The sequence below is a fragment of the Chiloscyllium plagiosum genome, unplaced genomic scaffold (genome assembly GCF_037043375.1).
Source record: "Chiloscyllium plagiosum isolate Xiang-an unplaced genomic scaffold, Cpla_swu_hap1 HiC_scaffold_36, whole genome shotgun sequence".
Taxonomy (NCBI): Eukaryota; Metazoa; Chordata; class Chondrichthyes; order Orectolobiformes; family Hemiscylliidae; genus Chiloscyllium; species Chiloscyllium plagiosum.
In genome coordinates this window covers 12,489,539-12,507,655 of record NW_028270174.1, presented here as the reverse complement: position 1 = coordinate 12,507,655, position 18,117 = coordinate 12,489,539, and the positions used below count along the sequence as shown (strand labels likewise).

Here is an 18,117-nt window from a genome sequence, read left to right as displayed (position 1 = left end):
TCTCCTGCTCCTTGGATGCTGCCTGACCTGCTGCACTTTTCCAGCAACACATTTTCAGTTTTTAATGATGAAACAACTACTCTTCATTGTTGTTTTCCTGGTACTAGAATTAAGTTGAGGCGCAGTGGTCATGTCCCTACTTCTGAGCCATGAAGGTGTAGGTTCACATCCCACCTGCTCCAGAGATGTGTTATAACATTTCTGAACAGGTTGATTAGGAAACATCTACCAGACTTAAGTGACCAGGGTCACTGAGTTCAATTTCACAACATGCCAAGATGGGTCTTGAACTCAAATTTGGGGTTGTTAGTCCACTATCTAACCATGAGGATTCTATGTCATAAGTACAACATAGATAAAATGGAGCAAGTCTAGCAGTTTCATGGACAGAGAAACACAATCAGTGTTCCTAGAGAGAGAAACAGAATTAATGTTCCAAGTTGAATGTCTCTTCAGAGCTCCAGCTGAGCCAATGATCATGGAAGGAATGTCTATGTATGGCGAGTCAACTGTCACACTACCTCACATGGGAAGATAGTTTTTATTTTGCATTTCTCATCACTTTTTTTTCTCCCTTTGTGAAATACTGGGTTAGGCGGTTGGTAAGATTCCTGGTTGTCATCAGCACATTGAACACACCTCATAAATTCTCTCTCTGTGGCCAACAAGTTCTGGTGGGGTCATGAACCAGATCTTCCGGCCTTGATATTGTGGTACGCTTGATCTCCTGTAGAGAAGGAAGTGAAAGTATGAAAATGATGTAGAGAGGCAGACTATTTCTAGAAATAGTTAACGTAACACTCTACATATTATGGAGAGAGTGAGGACTGCAGATGCTGGAGATCAGAGTTGAAGAGTATGGTGCAGGAAAAGCACAGCAGGTCAGGCAGCATCCGAGGAGCAGGAGAATCGACATTTTGGGCATAAGCCCTTCACAGGAATGGGAGAATTGAGTTTCAGGCATAAACTTTTCATCAGGAATTATCAACGGTTCGGGCATAAGCCCTTCATCAGGAATTCCCGAGACATCGATTCTCCTGCCCCTCGGATGCTACCTGACTGGCTGTGCTTTTCCAGCACCACACTCTTCGACTATTATATCCGTTTCGATATTTGGTCGGGATGGGACATATGTAGGGTTATTGCTGAATCTTAACAGTTAAGAGAAAGTAAAGCTGGACAGCTATTGGAGAGCTATGTTAAGGTAACTGTCAGTCCACTACTGTACACATGGGATCAATTAAGTACAGTAAGCTATACATAGAGCCTGCTTTCATGAAAACAGATGGTGCTTATTTATGGTATGTGAAGTACTGGTAGCAATAGACCAGGCACACTGCATGTGTTCTCAAAACAGTTGTTGAGTACCATACCCATATGTTAGCTACATGATGAAACAGATCATATAGAGTCACCCCATCTGTTTTCCCTCACACCCTTAGATAGCGGACAGTAGTTAGAATTAAGTCTGAAAGGTTTGTTTCTCAGCCTGTGTGAACGGTTAAGTCTTCTGCAGCCAGTGGGGGGGGGGGGGGGGGGGGGGGCGGGTTCATAATTGACTGAAGTATTCTATGGATTAATTGGGGCGGGGGGGGGAAACAGACGGGTGTAGAGAGAAACAAAGGGGTAAATGTGAGAAGTCCTTTGCTTGAATGCCATGCCTCATTCTGAGTTGCATGGGGAGACTGAATTGACCAGCAAAGGGTGGTCAGTTATGCTGATGCATGGTCATATAGTTCCCTGGTGTTCAGGCCTATGCATGAAAATAGAATGTGCACTTAGAACATAGAACAGTACAGGCTCTTCAGCCCATTAAACCAATCAAAGGGATAGCGCAACTTCCATACTCAATGTGTCACAATAGATGCTATTTTCAGGAAAGGGATTCAAAGAGAAAACTCAGAGACCAGGAGATGGGGAGAAATTAACATTTATACAATTAGACAAGTAAACGCATGTAATTACCTGATTAACAAGCAACCTGAAAGTAAACATATTGTCGAAAAAAAGGTTTATTTTCATTTATGGGATGTGGTTGCTCTGGCCAGGCCAGCATTTACTGACCAACCTTAACTGCCAGAGAGTGGTTAAGGTTATAAGGAGCTCTTACAGGAGAAAAAGGTGGTGTTTAGACTATAAAATATAGGAGCATAATTAAGTAATTCAGCCGTTGAGCCATTGAGTCTGCTCCCCCATTTGATCACAGCTGTTAAGTTTTACAAACCCATTCTCCTGCCTTGATCCCCTTACTAATCAAGAACCTATATAAGTCTTAAATACACTCGATGACTTGGCCTCCACAGCCTTCTGCAACAATAAGTTCCACAGACATCCCTTCTCATCTCAGTTCTAAATCCCCCCTTCATCCTTTTAAATTCCATCGAATACAAACCAAGAGTCCTCAACCACTCCTCAAATGACAAGCCCTTCATCCCCGGGATCATTCTCATAAACCTCATCTGGATCCTCTCCAAGACCAGTACATCCTTCCTTAGATACAGGGCCCAAGGCTGCTCATGATATTCCAAATATATACAGTCTGACCAGAACCTGATATATCCTCAGCAGTACATCTCTGTTTTTGTACTCTAGCCCTCTTGAAATGAACGCTAACATTGCATTTACCTTTCAAACTGCTAAATGAAGCTGCATATTAATCTAAAGAGAATCCTGAATTAGGACTCCCAAATTAGGGCAGCACGGTGGCTCAGTGGTTAGCACTGCTGCCTCACAGCACCAGTGCCCCAGGTTTGATTCCAGCCTTGGATGACTGCCTGTGTGGAGTTTGCATATTCTCCCAGTGTCTGCGTGGGTTTCCTCTGGGCACTCCGGTTTCCTCCCACAGTCCAAAGATGTGCCGGCCAGGTGAATTGGCCGTGGTAAATCACCCCATAGTGCTAGGTGCATTAGTCAGAGGGAAATGGGTCTGGTGGGTTACTCTTCGGAGGGTCGGTGTGGACTTGTTCGGCCAAAGGGCTTGTTTCCACAATGTGGGGAATCTAATCTAATCTAAATTCCTTTCTGCTTCAGATTTCCAAAGCCTTTTCCCATTTAGAAAACAGTCTGAGGGTCACCAGACCCAAAATGTTAACTTTGATTTATCTTCACAGATGCTACCAGATCTGCTGAGCTTGTCCAGCAACTTCTGTTTTTGATGTAGAAAATAGTCTACACTACCAAACTGCATAACCTCACATTTTTCCCACGTTATACTACATCTGCCACTTCTTTGCCCATTCACTTAGCCTGTCCAAGTCCTTCTGCAGCCTCCCCATTTCGACCATACTACCTGTCTCTCCATCTCTCTTTGTGTCATCTGCAAACTTAGCGACAACTCCCTCTGTTCCTTCATCCAGATCATTAATACATAACATGAATAGTTGTGGTCCCAACACGGACCCCTGCAGAATTCCATTCGTCACCAGCTGCTATCCTGAAAAGACATCTTTATCCCCTTCTGCCAGTCAGCCAATCCTCTATCCATGCCAGTTCCTTGCTCGTCTTATTTGGCAGCTTCCTGTGTGGCACCTTGTCAAAGGTCTGGAAATCCAAATATGTCACATCCACTGGCTCTCCTTTGTCTAACTTGCTTGTTACTCCCTCAGAATTCTGACAGATTTGTCAGACATGACCTCCTCTTGGTGAAGGTGCACTAACTCCACCTTATTTTACTCCACCTTATGCACTTCCAAGTACTGAATAAAGGCTAACTGGCCTATAGTTTCTTGTCTTCTGCCTCCCTCCCTTCTTAAATAGGGGTGTTACATTAGCCATTTTTCAGTTTTCCGGGACCTTCCTTGACTTCAGTGATTCCCAAAGATCACCACCAATGCCTCTACAATCTCCTCAGCTGTCTCCTTCAGAATCCTGAAGTGTAGCCCATCTAGTCCAGGTGATTTATCCATCTTCTGAACTTTCAGCTTCCCCAGCACCTTCTCCTTAGTGATGGCCACTACTTACCTCTGTCCTCTAATTCACTTTAAGTTCTGGTATGCATCTAGTGGCTTCCACTGTGAAAACAGATGGAAAGTACCTATTCATTTCTTCCACTATCTCTTTGTTCCCTATTACTACTTCTCCAGCCTCATTTTGTAGTGGTTCAATGCCCACCCTAGCCTATTTCTTATCTTTTAGATATCTAAAATAAACTCTTGCAATCTTCTTTTATAATACAAGCTATCTTACTCTATATTTCATCTTTCCCTCCCTTTTTGCTTTTGTAGTTATCCTCTGCTAGTTTTTAAAAGACTTCCCACTAATCTTCACCATACAGTATGCTTTTTCTTTTGTTTTTGTTTGCTGTTCCTGACTTCCCCTGTGAGCCATGGCTGCCTCATGCCCCTTGTACCATTTTTCTGCTTCCTTAAGATGAACTTCTCCAGTTTCTCCCAAATTATCCCCAGAAACTCCTGCTCCACTGTCTTCTCTACTAGGTTCCCCTTCCAATTAACTCCGGCTAGCTTCTTCCTTCTGTCTTTGTACTTACCTTCACTCAATTGTAATACCGTTACAGTCAAGATTAGAGTGTTGCTGGAAAAGCACAGCAGGTCAGGCAGCATTCGAGGAGCAGGAAAATCGACGTTTTGGGCAAAAGCCCTTCATCAGGAATGACATGTCATTTATTGTATCCATTATCATATGTCATTTATTGTATCTGTTGTCCCCAATGTAGTCTCCTCTACATTGGGGAGACCGGATGCCTTCTCGTAGAGAGCTTCAGAGAACATCTCCAGGACACCCGCACCAATCAACCCCACCGCCTAATGGCCGAACACTTCAACTCCCCCTCCCACTCTGTCAAGGACATGCAGGTCCAGGGCCTCCTCTATTGCCACTCCCTCACCACCCGACGCCTGGAGGAAGAAAACCTCATCTTCCGCCTCGGGACCCTTCAACCCCATTGCATCAATGTGGACTTCATCAGTTTCCTCATTTTCCCTCCCCCACCTTACCCCCAGTTGCAATCTTCCAGCTCAGCACCGCCCTCATGACCTGTTCCTACCTGCCAATTTTCCTTTCCACCTATCCACTCCACCCTCCTCTCCGACCTATCAATCACTTTTACCCCCACCTCCATTCGAGGAGAAAGTGAAGTCTGCAGATGCTGGAGATCAAAATTGAAACTTTATTGCTGGAACAGCACAGCAGGTCAGGCAGCATCCAGGGAACAGGAGATTCGACGTTTCGGGCACAGGCCCTTCTTCAGGAATGAGCAGAGAGTGTTCAGCAGGAGAAGATAAAAGGTAGGGAGGAGGGACTTGGAGGAGGGGCGTTGGAAATGTGATAGGTGGAAAGAGGTCAAGGTGAGGGTGATAGGTCGGAGTAGGATGGAGGCGGAGAGGTCAAGAAGAAGACTGCAGGTCAGGAAGGCGGTGCCGGGCTGGAGGGATCCGGCTGAGACAAGGTGGGGGGAGGGGGGATGAAGAAACTGGTGAAGTCCAAGTTCATCCCCTGCGGTTGGAGGGTTCCCAGTCGGAAGATAAGACGCTCCTCCTCCGACCGTCGGGTTGTTGTGGTTTGGCGGTGGATGAGTCCAATGACCTGCATATCCTCGGTGGAGTGGGAGGGGGAGTTGAAATGCTGTGCTACAGGTTGGTTGGGTTGGTTCGTCCGGGTGGCCCAGAGGTGCTCTCTGAATCGCTCCGCAAGTAGGCGGCCTGTCTCCCCAATATAGAGGAGGCCACACCGGCTGCAGCGGATGCAGTAGATGATGTGGGTGGAGGTGCAGGTGAATCTGTGGCGGATATGGAAGTTTCCTTTGGGGCCTTGGAGAGAAGTGAGGGGGGAGGTGTGGGCGCAAGTGTTGCACCTCCTGCGGTTGCAAGGGAAGGTGCCGGGAGTGGAGGTTGGGTCGGTGGGGGGTGTGGATCTGACAAGGGAGTCGCGGAGGGAGTGGTCTCTACGGAAAGCTGATAGATATCTTCCGACTGGGAACCCTCCAACCGCAGGGGATGAACTTGGACTTCACCAGTTTCTTCATCCCCCCTCCCCCCACCTTGTCTCAGCCGGATCCCTCCAGCCCGGCACCGCCTTCCTGACCTGCAGTCTTCTTCTTGACCTCTCCGCCTCCATCCTACTCCGACCTATCACCCTCACCTTGACCTCTTTCCACCTATCACATTTCCAACGCCCCTCCTCCTCCATTCACCTACAGCACTATCAGCTACCTTCTCCCCAGCCACACATGCCTCCTATTTATCTCTCCACCCCCGAGGCACCCAGCCTCATTCCTGATGAAATGCTTTTGCCTGAGATGTCAATTTTCCTGTTCCTTGGATGCTGCCTGACCCGCTGTGTTTTTCCACTCTAATCTTGACTCTAATCTCCAGCATCTGCAATACCCACAGTGCGCCTGGAATACTGTTACATCTGATTCAATCTTCACCCTCTCAAACTGTAGGATAGATAACCGGTCACTAGGGGTTCCTTCACCTTTAGCTCCCTAATTAAATCTGTCTCATTACACATCACTAAATCCAGAATTGCCTGTTCCATAGTGACATCTACCACAAGCTGTTCCAAAAATACCATCTCACAGACATTCCACAAATTCCTTTTCTTGAGATCTGCTATGAACCTGATTTTCCCAGTCCACCTGCATATTGAAGTCCTCTACGATTATTGTAATAGTACCTTTCTTACATGCCTTTTTCTTCCTCACATCCTGACCACTGCTAGGAGGCCAGTGCACAACTCACATCAGGGCCATTGTCTCCTTTGCATTTCATCAACTCTACCCACACAGGTTCTATGCCTTCTAACTCTATATGACTTCTTACTATCAATATAATTTCATTTTTACTAACAAGGCAAAACCGCACTCCCCGAACTAACCACTCAACTGCCCGCCCTTTTGATAGGATGTGTATCCTTGGATATTTACTTCCTAACCTGATCAGCTTGCAGCCATGTCTCCGTGATACCAACATTGTCCCGTCAATTTCAAACCATGCTACAAATGCACATACCTTGTTTCATATACTGTGTGCATTTAAGTACAACACCCACAGTCTTGTGTTGACTGCCCCCTTACCTCTCACTATCTGCTGTGCCTGAAGTTAGAGTCCTGACCCTTTCCATACTCTCTATCCTATTACTTGTTCTGGAATCTTTGACCTCTGCTGAGCACTCCCCCTTTTAACTTTTTCCATAATTTTCCACTCCCCCCACTATTTAGCTTAAATCCCTATTCATAGCCCTAGTTATGCGATTTGCCAGGACTCTGATGCCAGCATGATAAGTATGTACCTGTCAGGCATGGAGGAGGTGGTCGAGCGAGGGAACCATGGTTTACTAAAGAAGTTGAATCTCTCATCAAGAGGAAGGAGAAAGCTTATGTAACAACGAGATATGAAGGCTCAGTTAGGGCGCTTGAGTGTTACAAATTAGTCTGGAAGCACCTAAAGAGAGAGCTAAGAGCCAGGAAGGATCATAAAAAGTCTTTGGCAGGTAGGATCAAGGAAAACCCTAAAGCTTTCTATAGGTATATCAGAAATAAAAGAATGACTAGAGTAAGATTACAGCCTGTGGAAAGTTATGGGAAGTACAGGACAGCAGTGGGAAGTTGTGCATGGAGTCTGAAGAGATAGGAGAGGCACTAAATGAATATTTTTCATCTGTCTTTTTCCTGTGTGAATACTATGTTGTCAAGGAGAATACTGAGGTACAGGCTACTCAACTAGACAGGTTCATAAAGAGGTGGTGTTAGCAATTCTGGAAAGTGTGAAAATAGATAAGTCCCCTGGGCTGAATGGGATTTATCCTACGATTCTCCAGGGATTTAGAGAGGAGATTGCAGAGCCTTTGGCTTTGATTTTTATGTCATCATTGTCTATAGCTATACTGCCAGAAGATTGGAGGATAGTAAATGTTGTCCCCTTGTTCAAGAAGGGGAGTAGAGAGAACCTTAGTAATTATAGACCAGTGTGTCTTACTTCGGTTGTGGGTAAAGTGTTGGAAAGCATTATAAGAGGTAGTATTTATAATCATCTAGAAAGGAATAATTTGATTAGGAATAGTCAACACAGTTTTGAGAAGGGTAGGTCGTGCTCACAAACCTATTGAGTTCTTTTGAGAAGGTGACCAAACAGGTGGATGAGGGTAAAGCAGTTGATGTGGTGTATATGGATTTCAGTAAAGCATTTATAAGATTCCCCACAATAGGCTATTGCAGAAAATAGAGGCATGGAATTGAGGGTGATTTAGTGGTTTGGATCAGAAATTGACCTGGATAAGGGTGTAGAAAGATGGGTTAGTAAATTTGCGGATAACACTAAAGTCAGTGGAGTTATGGACAGTGCAGAAGGATGTTGCAGGTTAAATAGAGACATAGATAAGCTGCAGAGCTGGTCTGAGAGGCGACAAATGGAGCTTGATGTGGAAAAGAGTGAGGTGATTCACTTTGGAAGGAGGAACAGGAATACGGAGTACTGGGCTATGGTAAGATTCTTGATAGTGTGGATAAGCAGAGATTTTGTGGTGTTGATGTGCATAGATCCTTGAAAGTTGCCACACAGGTTGAGAGGGTTGTTAAGAAGGCATATGATGTGTTAGCTTTTATTGGTAGAGAGATTGAGTTTCGAAGCCATGAGGTCATGTTGCAGCTGTTGTGTACAGTTCTAGTCACTGCATTAGAGGAATAATGTGGAAGCATTGGAAAGGGTACAGAGGAGACTTACCAGGATGTTGCCTGATATGGAGGGAAGGTCTTATGAGGAAAGGCTAAGTAAATTGAGGCTGTTTTCATTAGAGAGAAGGTTAAGAGGTGACTCAATAGAGACATACAAGATGATCAGATAGGGTGGACGGTGAGAGCCTTTTTCCTCAGATGGTATGGCTAGCATAAAGGGACATAGCTTTAAATTGAGGAATGATAGATATAGGACAGATGTCAGAGATAGCTTCTTTACTCAGACAGTAGTAGGGGCATGGATCGCCTTGCCTGCAACAGTAGTGGACTTGCCAACTTTAAGGGCTTTTAAATGGTCATTGGATAAATATATGGATGATAATGGAATAGTGTAGGTTAGATGGGCTTCAGATTAGTATCACAGGTCGGCGCAACATCGAGGGCTGAAGGACCTGGAATGTGCTGTATTTTTCAATGTTCTATGATTCAGGTGGAGCCCATCACATTAGAACAGACCCCTCCTTCCCCAGTATTGGTGCCAATGTCCTATGAATTCGAACCAGTTTCTCCCACACCAATCTCTGAACCATGTGTTTACCTCTTTAATCTTGTTGACTGTGTGCCAACTTGCTTGTGAATCAGGCAGTAGTCCAGAGATTATTACTTTTCTGGTTCTGCTTTTTAATTGACCTCCTAGCTGCTCATACTCCCTCAGCAGTACCTCTTTCCTCTTTCTCACAATATCGTTGGACCACGACAATTGGATCTTACCCCTCCCACTCCAGGTTCCTCTGCAGCCCAGATGAGATATCCTGAACCCAGACACCAGGCAACTCATCTTTCAGGACTCTCAATCCTGGCCACAGAGAACAGTATCTGATTATACTTTCCCTGATCACAACTACATTTCTCTTTTCTCTCTCCTTATGAATAGCTCCATGATACTGTGGTCAATTTGCTCATCCTCCCTACAGCCTCCACACAGACAGCAAGAATCTCAAACCTATTAGACAAGCTCAAGGACTAAGGCTCCTTCAGCATTACCTCCTCTACCTGCCTCACTCATAGTCCCTGACCACTGACTGAATTTGGGATAGTTAATGCAAGGGATATGACTGCCTCCTGAAACACAGCATCCAGGTAATTCTCCCCCACCCTAATGTGTCTAGTGTTTGAAGCTCAGACTTCAGCTTATCGTGACACAGTGAAGTACACCCTGTTACAAAATTATTCTTTGTAAATTAAATGGTGTTCTGTGTGGAACAGTGAAAAATTGATTTACTGGGGTAACATGCTGGAAACTGAACTCCACTATTCCCTGAGCCACCACAAAAGTTAAGGATTTTATAAAGTATGCAAAGGTCATCATTTGACTGGACGTTCAGGTTCAGAGAAAACACAAGCAAGAATGATTATTTATTACAAGTAATTTAGACTGTAACAACAGGAAACAATTCCCTGATACCAAGACTGGGATTCTGTTAGGCTCGGGAGATGAGGTGGGTCATCCATTACCCAGGTAACTCCTGTCAGATCCTTGGGCAAGGCCTTGATGGAATTAAATGCCCTTTCCTGTAATGAGGATTCCAACCAGGAGCTCCTGACCAATTTAGGCCCAACAGCTCTCCATTGCTGCCAGGGCCTGCTGGAGTGGTGAATGCACAGCACCTATCACAGGCCCAGAATCAGCATGGAACCTCAGACCCAATGTGAGTGACAATCGGGGGTGGGGGGTTGAGGCTTTCAGTGGCCTCCCCAGTTCCTGATACCAGTCCATCAACCAAGTTTACTGGATATCCTCCCAAGAACGTGGCAAAGGCATATGATCGCCATTTCATCCCTGAGTCACCATAAATTCGCAATGGGCTCAGGGACAATGACGGCCAATTAGCTCATTAATGAGGGGCAGCCAATTGTATGTCCAGTTTCTGTGGCCAAAAGCCAAGGAAGATCCACTACTAAATTAAAACAAATTAATTACTGGAATTCTTTTGGTGTCACAACTCCACACAATATCTAAACATGTGATAACATGCACAAGATTATAAATCTAGCACTAAGTTAACATTCAAGGCATCTATCATGGCATCAGGAACACAATTCTTATTTAATGTGATCTAATTCAATATAAACGATCTAAATGTAGTAGGTCCAGCTCAGCGAAGACTGACTTTTACATTATTCTTCCACAATCCCAACTATTTTGGAAATATACTGATAAATCCTTGACAGGTACAATTGCCTCTTTCCACTTTTTCAGCTTTAATGTTCATTATGTAGTCTGAGAAGGGTTTGCTAAGTAAAAATACATATGAAAGGCAATATGGCAAGAAGATGCTTTCTAGACAGCGGAACTGGCCAGATGGATTAATTTTAACTACTCCTGCTCAATCGAATTCTCTTCATGTTTTGGAACAATCTTTCCAGAACTTGATAAAAATATAAAATATTGAACTTTTTTATAGAAAGTCAGAAGAAGAACTTCCATTTATAGGGCTGACCTCAAGGACACCAAGGTACTTTACTGCCAACAGCTGACATATTGGGGTAGTTACTCTTGTAAAACAGGAAAGATGGTAGAAAAAGTTTTGCACAGCAAGTTGTCACAGACAGCAATATGACCAGATAATCTCTTTTTTGTTATTTTGAATAAGAGTTATATGTTGGACAGGGAGACCATGCACATTTTTGAAATAATGCCGTGGGATTTTTTCCTTTCTACTTGAAAGGTTAGATGGGATATTTGCTTAACTTTACATCCATAAGGCAGCATCTCTAATAGTTTACCAATTTCTCAGTACTGCACTAGGATATCACCTTGATTTTGTGCTAAAGGCACTGAAATGGGATTTGAACCCGTGGCCTTCAGGCCAACCCCTACATTTCAAAAAACAATCAGACATGCTGTAATTGTAAACTATACTGGGGAGCATGCTGTGATAAGACTGTAAACCTTACAAGTACCACTTTGCAGAATCCACATGACTTTTGCAGTGGCAGACAACAAAGGCATTTTAAAGTAAAAGCTGTTTCTAAATGACCTCATATTAGTTCTAATATTTCTGCTCAGGAATTTTTGTCAAAATACTAAATGTCTGGGATATGTATATAGAATAATAGATACCTGAGACTGTTGTTAAGATTATAATTCAATCAACAGCTCGGATGGTGAGACACGAACAGTTTATGAGTGTCATCTGATCCTCAGCATTGAATGACAAGATTTAGCTCATTACCAGGTCTTCATTTGGCCTAATGAACACAATGCATCTATAATAAAATAAAAATGTCTTGTACTTGCCATCAGCTTTTTTGCATATTCAAGGCTAAAAGCAGGATAGTGGAACCATCTAAATAGGTTTTTCAAGGTAGCGACACAAACACAGTGAGACAAATGGTCTCTTTCTGTGCTTTAAGGCTCTGTAAATTTCCACATCTACATTGAGAACACAACTGGCTCGGTGATCTTTTCACATTGTAATGACAAACTCTTGTTAGTAGAGACAACGAAGCAACATAACTGTCATGCCACATTTACATAAACAATCCCATTATATGGACACAGCAACTCATGATGGAAATATGAAAATAAACACAAAATATAAGATTTTAAAATGGAACCGATTCACCAGACCCAATGATCCTTCTTTACCTAAAAACTAAAAAAACGACATAGGCCACCTATATGTCATGTCAAGAGAGATCAATTCATATTTTATGAAAGGTTGTGGTTCCATGGTTATTCCTAAGGGTGACAGAAATTTTAAAGTAAATGGCATAACAAGATCAGTCTTGTAGTATTACCTTAAGTCAGATTACTTTAAATCGAAAGATTACAAAAATCTGATGAACAGAGAGATCTGGGAATCCAGTGCATATGTCGCCAAATGTTAGTACGGAGGTACAGAAAGCTATTAGGAAGGTACGTGCAATGTTGTTATTTATTGCAAGGGGATTAGAATATTGAATTAGGAATGTCTTACTACTGTTGTACAGGGCACAGGGTTGGAGTGCCAGTAGAACTTTGCTGGACAGTTTTGGTCTCCCTCCTTAAGAAAGAACCCAAATGAATTAGAAGCATTTCCAAGAACATTCATTCAACTGATTCCTGGCCTGAGGAAGTTGTCTCATGCGGAAAGTGTGGACAGAGTGGTCCAGTAACTGTTAGAGGTTATTATGAATGAGGTAATACAATTGAAACATACAAGATCCTGCAGGGAGTTGACAGGATGGATGTTGAAAGGATGTTTAATCTTGTGAGAGTGTCAAGGAAGAGGGGACACAGTTTGAAAGTAAGAGATCTCCTATTTAAGATAGATAGGAGGAGAAACCTTGTCTCTCAAAATGTTGAGTTTGTGGAAATGGAGTCAGGATCACTGAATATTTTTAAGGCAGAGGTAGTTAGCTCTTGACTGTCAAGGAAGTCAAAGGGTATGGCAGGGTAGCCAGGCACCATTGGAGAGAAGTAGACTGTATCTACATTTGGTGGATGTTTCTCCCCAATTGTGACCAAAAGATTAATTAATCATTTGTTACACGTTTTGGAGATCTTGCTGTGTGTAACATGGCAGGTCAATTTGCTAATAAAATAGTCAATACATTTCAATGTAACACATTGTATCAAGTGTTGAGCATTGCACCAAGGCCATAGTTCAACCTGCATTGTTAACCTGTCCTGTCAAACGTTTCCATTACAAATTCGAGTGCCCAAAGTTATAATGGAAGCTGTATATATGAATGTGATATGTTGTAATTACATCCTTTCTAACAGCAGGACGAAGAGTGAAATTACAGATCAAATAGTTTACACAGGCAATAAATGTGACCGTAGTAATTTCTAACAGTAATATAAAAATAAAGGCAGAATGTATGATTTTAAAACTAGGACTCAATTGCAGTTGTACAACCTGCATTATGAACTGGTCCACTTAGCCCTTCCCTTTTCTAGACCTCTCTTTACGTGAAGGTTGCATTTAGACCTGACAACTTTTCTTTGATGCAATCGGGGAGCAGCCACGATTACTGGAATGTACAAGGCATGCTATCTTCCTTTAGCAGTCAAATTAAAGTTCCCAGTCGTGCAACCGATCCATGCTGTAGTAGATTGTTGTCTCACACTGCTTTTATCTTATATGCTAGCATTTTAAATTTCTTAAAACAACAGTAAATATCAACAATCCCTTGCAATAAGTTGTAATCACGATCTACCAGTTCTGACATCACCTGAACTCTATTTTGCTTGTTCCCTTGAAACTCTCAAACTATATCAACCTTGCTTATTCTAAACCTCTTCAGCTTATATAATCATCATATCTTGAGAAGATCCAAGATAATGAATGATACTTTGAAATATATGCTGCCACATAAACTAGAGGCTGAGAGTCACACAGCATGGAACAAACACTTTGGTCCAACCCAAGTCCATGCGGCCACAATCCCAAGCTAAATTATCTCACTGACTGCGTTTGGCCTATATCCTTCCAAACCTTTCCTATTCATGTACTTATCCAAATATCTTTTAAACAATGGAACTGTATCTGCAACTACCACTTCCTCTGCAAGTTCATTTCGTACACGAAGCATTATCTGTGTAAAATGTTGCCCCTCATGTCTTTTTTAATTGGACCTGAAGGCTTACACTGATTTACATTAAGAATGAGCTGTACCTAGACCATTCAGTGCAAGGCAGTTGCATATCGGAGAGACGGCTTGTCAAAGTTTTAGTAATAATTACTAATCAAAACACTGAAACACCAAATGGCTCCAAAGTACAAATATAGTTAAGTTAAAAGCAGTAAATGTTTAATGAATGATCTGGATGAGATTTGGAGCAACGAATAAAGCACGTCCTCATAATCAAAAAATAAATTAATAGTTGGAACAAAGATTCAAGCACATTAGATAAGGAAAGCTAATTAAGTTGAAGGTTTTGATGCATACATACCTTTGCATTTAAGAGATGGAAGAAAGCCTGATTCAAATGATTTTTCTGCTGTTTCAAATGTATGATAATCACAACCCCAGAGACTAGACTGAGACTATCAATTGGGTGTTCAGAGATATTGGATGAAGATATTTTTGCTTTGAGCAAACCTGAAAAAGATGTACTCCTGGGAATGAACTGACCTTGTACTGACTAACTTGACCTGTGCTATTCTTTGCTTGTTTTGAGTGTAAATACACTTGAGTCACAAGTCCACACTGTTATATGAACACTGACTGGCTACAAGCATTGCTTCAGGAGAACAAAGTTGCAATGCGTGAACAATTAAACTTTGGTTGAGTTACATTATTTTCAGCTCCTGCTGCTCCATGATACTATGTACATTAATGCAGGGAGAGTCCACCGAGACAGGAGACAAGTAGTTTTACATGAAGATTTAACAGCTGGTTTAACACTAGGAATTATTACACATGCCAAGTAGAAAATGAGCTTTAAAAAAAAGTTGAAAAATTCATCCTGCTTCTTTGTGTTCCTGTCTTTTGAAAATAAATTTAGCTCTATAGATGGAAGCAACTTTTTAATCCATTCTACTCAGGCAGAATTAAGCTTCATAGAATCTTACAGCGCAGAAGGTGGCCATTTGGCCCATTCAGTCTGTATCATTAGTCCCACTCCCTTGCTCTTTCTCCATTGCTCTCCAAATATTTCTTGTTCAAGTATTTATCTAGCTCTCTTTTGAAAGTTACTATTGAATTAATTTTCACCAGTCTTTCAAGTTATAAATTCCACAACACATTGTAGGGTGGCACAATGGTTAAGTGGTGAGCACTGCTGCCTCATAGGATAAGGTCTGTGTGGAGTTTACCCATTCTTCCAGTGTCTCTGCAGATTTCCTCCAGGTGTTCTTGTTTCCTTCCACAGTCAAATGATGTGCAGATTAGGTGGATTGGCCATGCTAAATTGCCCATAGTGTCCAGGGACATGTAGGCCAGGTGGATTAACCATGGGATATGCAGGATTACAGGGATGGGGTAGGGACATGGGTCCAGATGGGGTGTTCTGTGGAGGGATGTTGTGGACTTGATGGGCTGAATGGCCTTCTTCCACACGGTCAGGATTATATGATTTATTTAAAACTTTGCTGTGCACATTTCTCAAGAATGAGATTAATGTTAAAAAGCTAAGAAAAACCTGCTACTGGTTGGTATGCCTTTCTATTATCTGTTTCTATAGCAACCCTAGTCTCAATTCAAGTAAGTTATTGGCTTTATAATGCTAATGATGACAAAGATGCCATTTGTCGCTAGCTGGAGGAGGCAATATTATTTTGAATGAGGAAGAAAGACTTGTATTTATATCGCACAGGAAATTCCAAAGCAGTTTACAGACAATAAAGTACCTTTGAAGCGTAGTCACTGCTGCGATGTGGGGCACAGTATCACTTTGTAACTAGTATAACTATGATTTTAAAGAGAGATTAAGAGACAGTGCTCAGTATCTGATGTTTTTAGGATCCTCAAACGATTCTGGGCAACTTTGGAAACCACATTTTGGCTCCTCAAACTAAGACATGTAAATCAAACACCGGTCATAAATAAATCGTGCAACTGATATGAAAGACACATTTGGAATTTGATTTTCTTCTGTAACACGTTACATAATGGAGTGAGCTGCTCATCTTAAATATCAATAATAAATCTTGATCTGACTACCATCACTGATTTGATGTACTCAATTTTTTAACAAAATGCATTTTTCTCCTTCACATGTTCATCATTTTCCAAATGGTTGAATTAAAATGTTTAACTTAGTTATTAAAACCTTTTAGGTGGGAATTATTCAACAAATAAACATAAAATAAAGAAGCTGGTGATTGATGCGTGTTTTTTCTTAATTGTAAATAAATTACATAATCATATTAAACATTCAGATTACGAATCATGCTTGAACAGTTAACTTTTAATTATATTACTATTATTTCCAATGTCAGAAAATTCTGGAAACATCTGATTACAAGAATATAATTGAACACTGATCACCTGAACAATATTGTTACATCTGCTTGTTTGTTCTAAAAAATATATCAATTAAAATAATTGCATCCAGAAACTATTTTGCCATAAAAAAAATTTAACACTGTGACAAGAAAATAACTATAAAAAGAAATGGGATAAAAAGTTATCCCAGAACAGGAGAAATTCAAAATAAACCAAGACAATTACTGAAATTTACAGAGAAGACTGAAATACACAGGAAGAGTTAAACTTTACCCGCAGTTTTAAAACACAAGACAACCAATCTTCAAAATCATATGGGCAAGGTAGTTATTGCTTACTTATACAAGGTAAGTCTTGAACACCTCACCTGTAAGTCCAGTTGTTTGAGGAAGGAGCAATATGAGCAGTGGTCTCGCAGGTATCAAAACAGATGAATGGTTGAAAAACATTAGGAGGATAAAGATTTGTGATATTAAATTTTTGATTTAAAATAAATAAATTCACTGCTGCATCTGCAAACATGAGCCCTGCAATATTTTTGAGCCATTTGGATACTTCTGCTTTTGCCATATATTGTGTTCACTGCAGAAGATGAAATCCTGAGATAGTTTAAAGAAAATATTATTGAATTATCGGCAGATATCAAAAGATGCAGTTTGTCAAGGAAACAGAAGTTTGAAGAACAAACCACAACAAAGCATCAGCAGTGATTTTGTGTAAGGCATTTTCCATGGTACAAGAGGTCATACTTTCTGGTTCTATTTGAAACACAGTTGAACAGAGTGAACTTTGCAATCCAAGTGGATTTGCTGTGTGACATGAAGTAAAGGGATAAAAATATTTAATGGTTCCTTTCTTGGTCCAGCTCAAGTATACATGATGCTTCAGTGACTTTCATCTTTGTAAAACATAATTAAACAAAGTAGGATTTTTAAGTATGTGAAGAACATGCATAGATGCCATTTGCTAAAATGGGTTAAACTATACAACTGGAGGAGGTTTGCAGTATTTGCTGGGAAATTAACTTTCCCTGTATGTCATTCAAGATAAGTGTGAGGACCTCATTCCATTGAGCAGAAGTCATTGGGCATAAAAAAAACATTGAATTAGAGATGCTGTGCAGGATAGTGACTACACAAAGCCTCAGCCGGCTTCTGAGCAAGATAATTGAGAGAAGCTGTCCTCTGACAAGCAGGTCACAGTGTAACAATGTGGCTCTCTTGTCTTAGTGTTTTGATCGCTGGGTTTGTGACATTATGCAATTAAATTGAGATGACGACTTGACAAACTCCCCACTATCAGATTGTTTTTCGGTGAACAACTGTTTGGCTCCATTGACGATACATAAGCCGTGTATCCAGACTCCTCTGCTGAGCAAGCTCGATCCAGATCTACCAGGCCCATGCACTTCTTCCCTGAAAATAAATTGAATTTATACATGATTATCAACTAAATATTAGCATGCCCAAAAAAGCCTAAACTTTATTGTTTTAAGTTAAAAGGATAAAGTGTAATTTTATCATTAAGCTAAGATTTTTTACACATGC

At 41.5% G+C, this 18,117-nt stretch overlaps 1 protein-coding gene and 1 long non-coding RNA gene across 3 annotated transcripts in view; one reads left to right on the top strand and one right to left on the bottom strand.

Annotated features, from left to right (window-relative positions):
* The window catches only part of LOC122539478 (uncharacterized), a 54,543-nt gene that overhangs the window by 33,570 nt on the left and 2,856 nt on the right, over nucleotides 1–18,117 (top strand). The window lies entirely within an intron of this gene.
* Nucleotides 16,447–18,117, bottom strand: part of gstcd (glutathione S-transferase, C-terminal domain containing) — a 136,653-nt gene continuing 134,982 nt past the window's right edge. For both annotated transcript variants that reach the window (XM_043674346.2, XM_043674347.2), the window contains exon 12: nucleotides 16,447–17,985. In XM_043674346.2, the coding sequence (XP_043530281.2) occupies nucleotides 17,825–17,985 (161 nt within the window). In that variant the 3' untranslated portion in view covers nucleotides 16,447–17,824. The remainder of the gene's footprint in view (nucleotides 17,986–18,117) is intronic.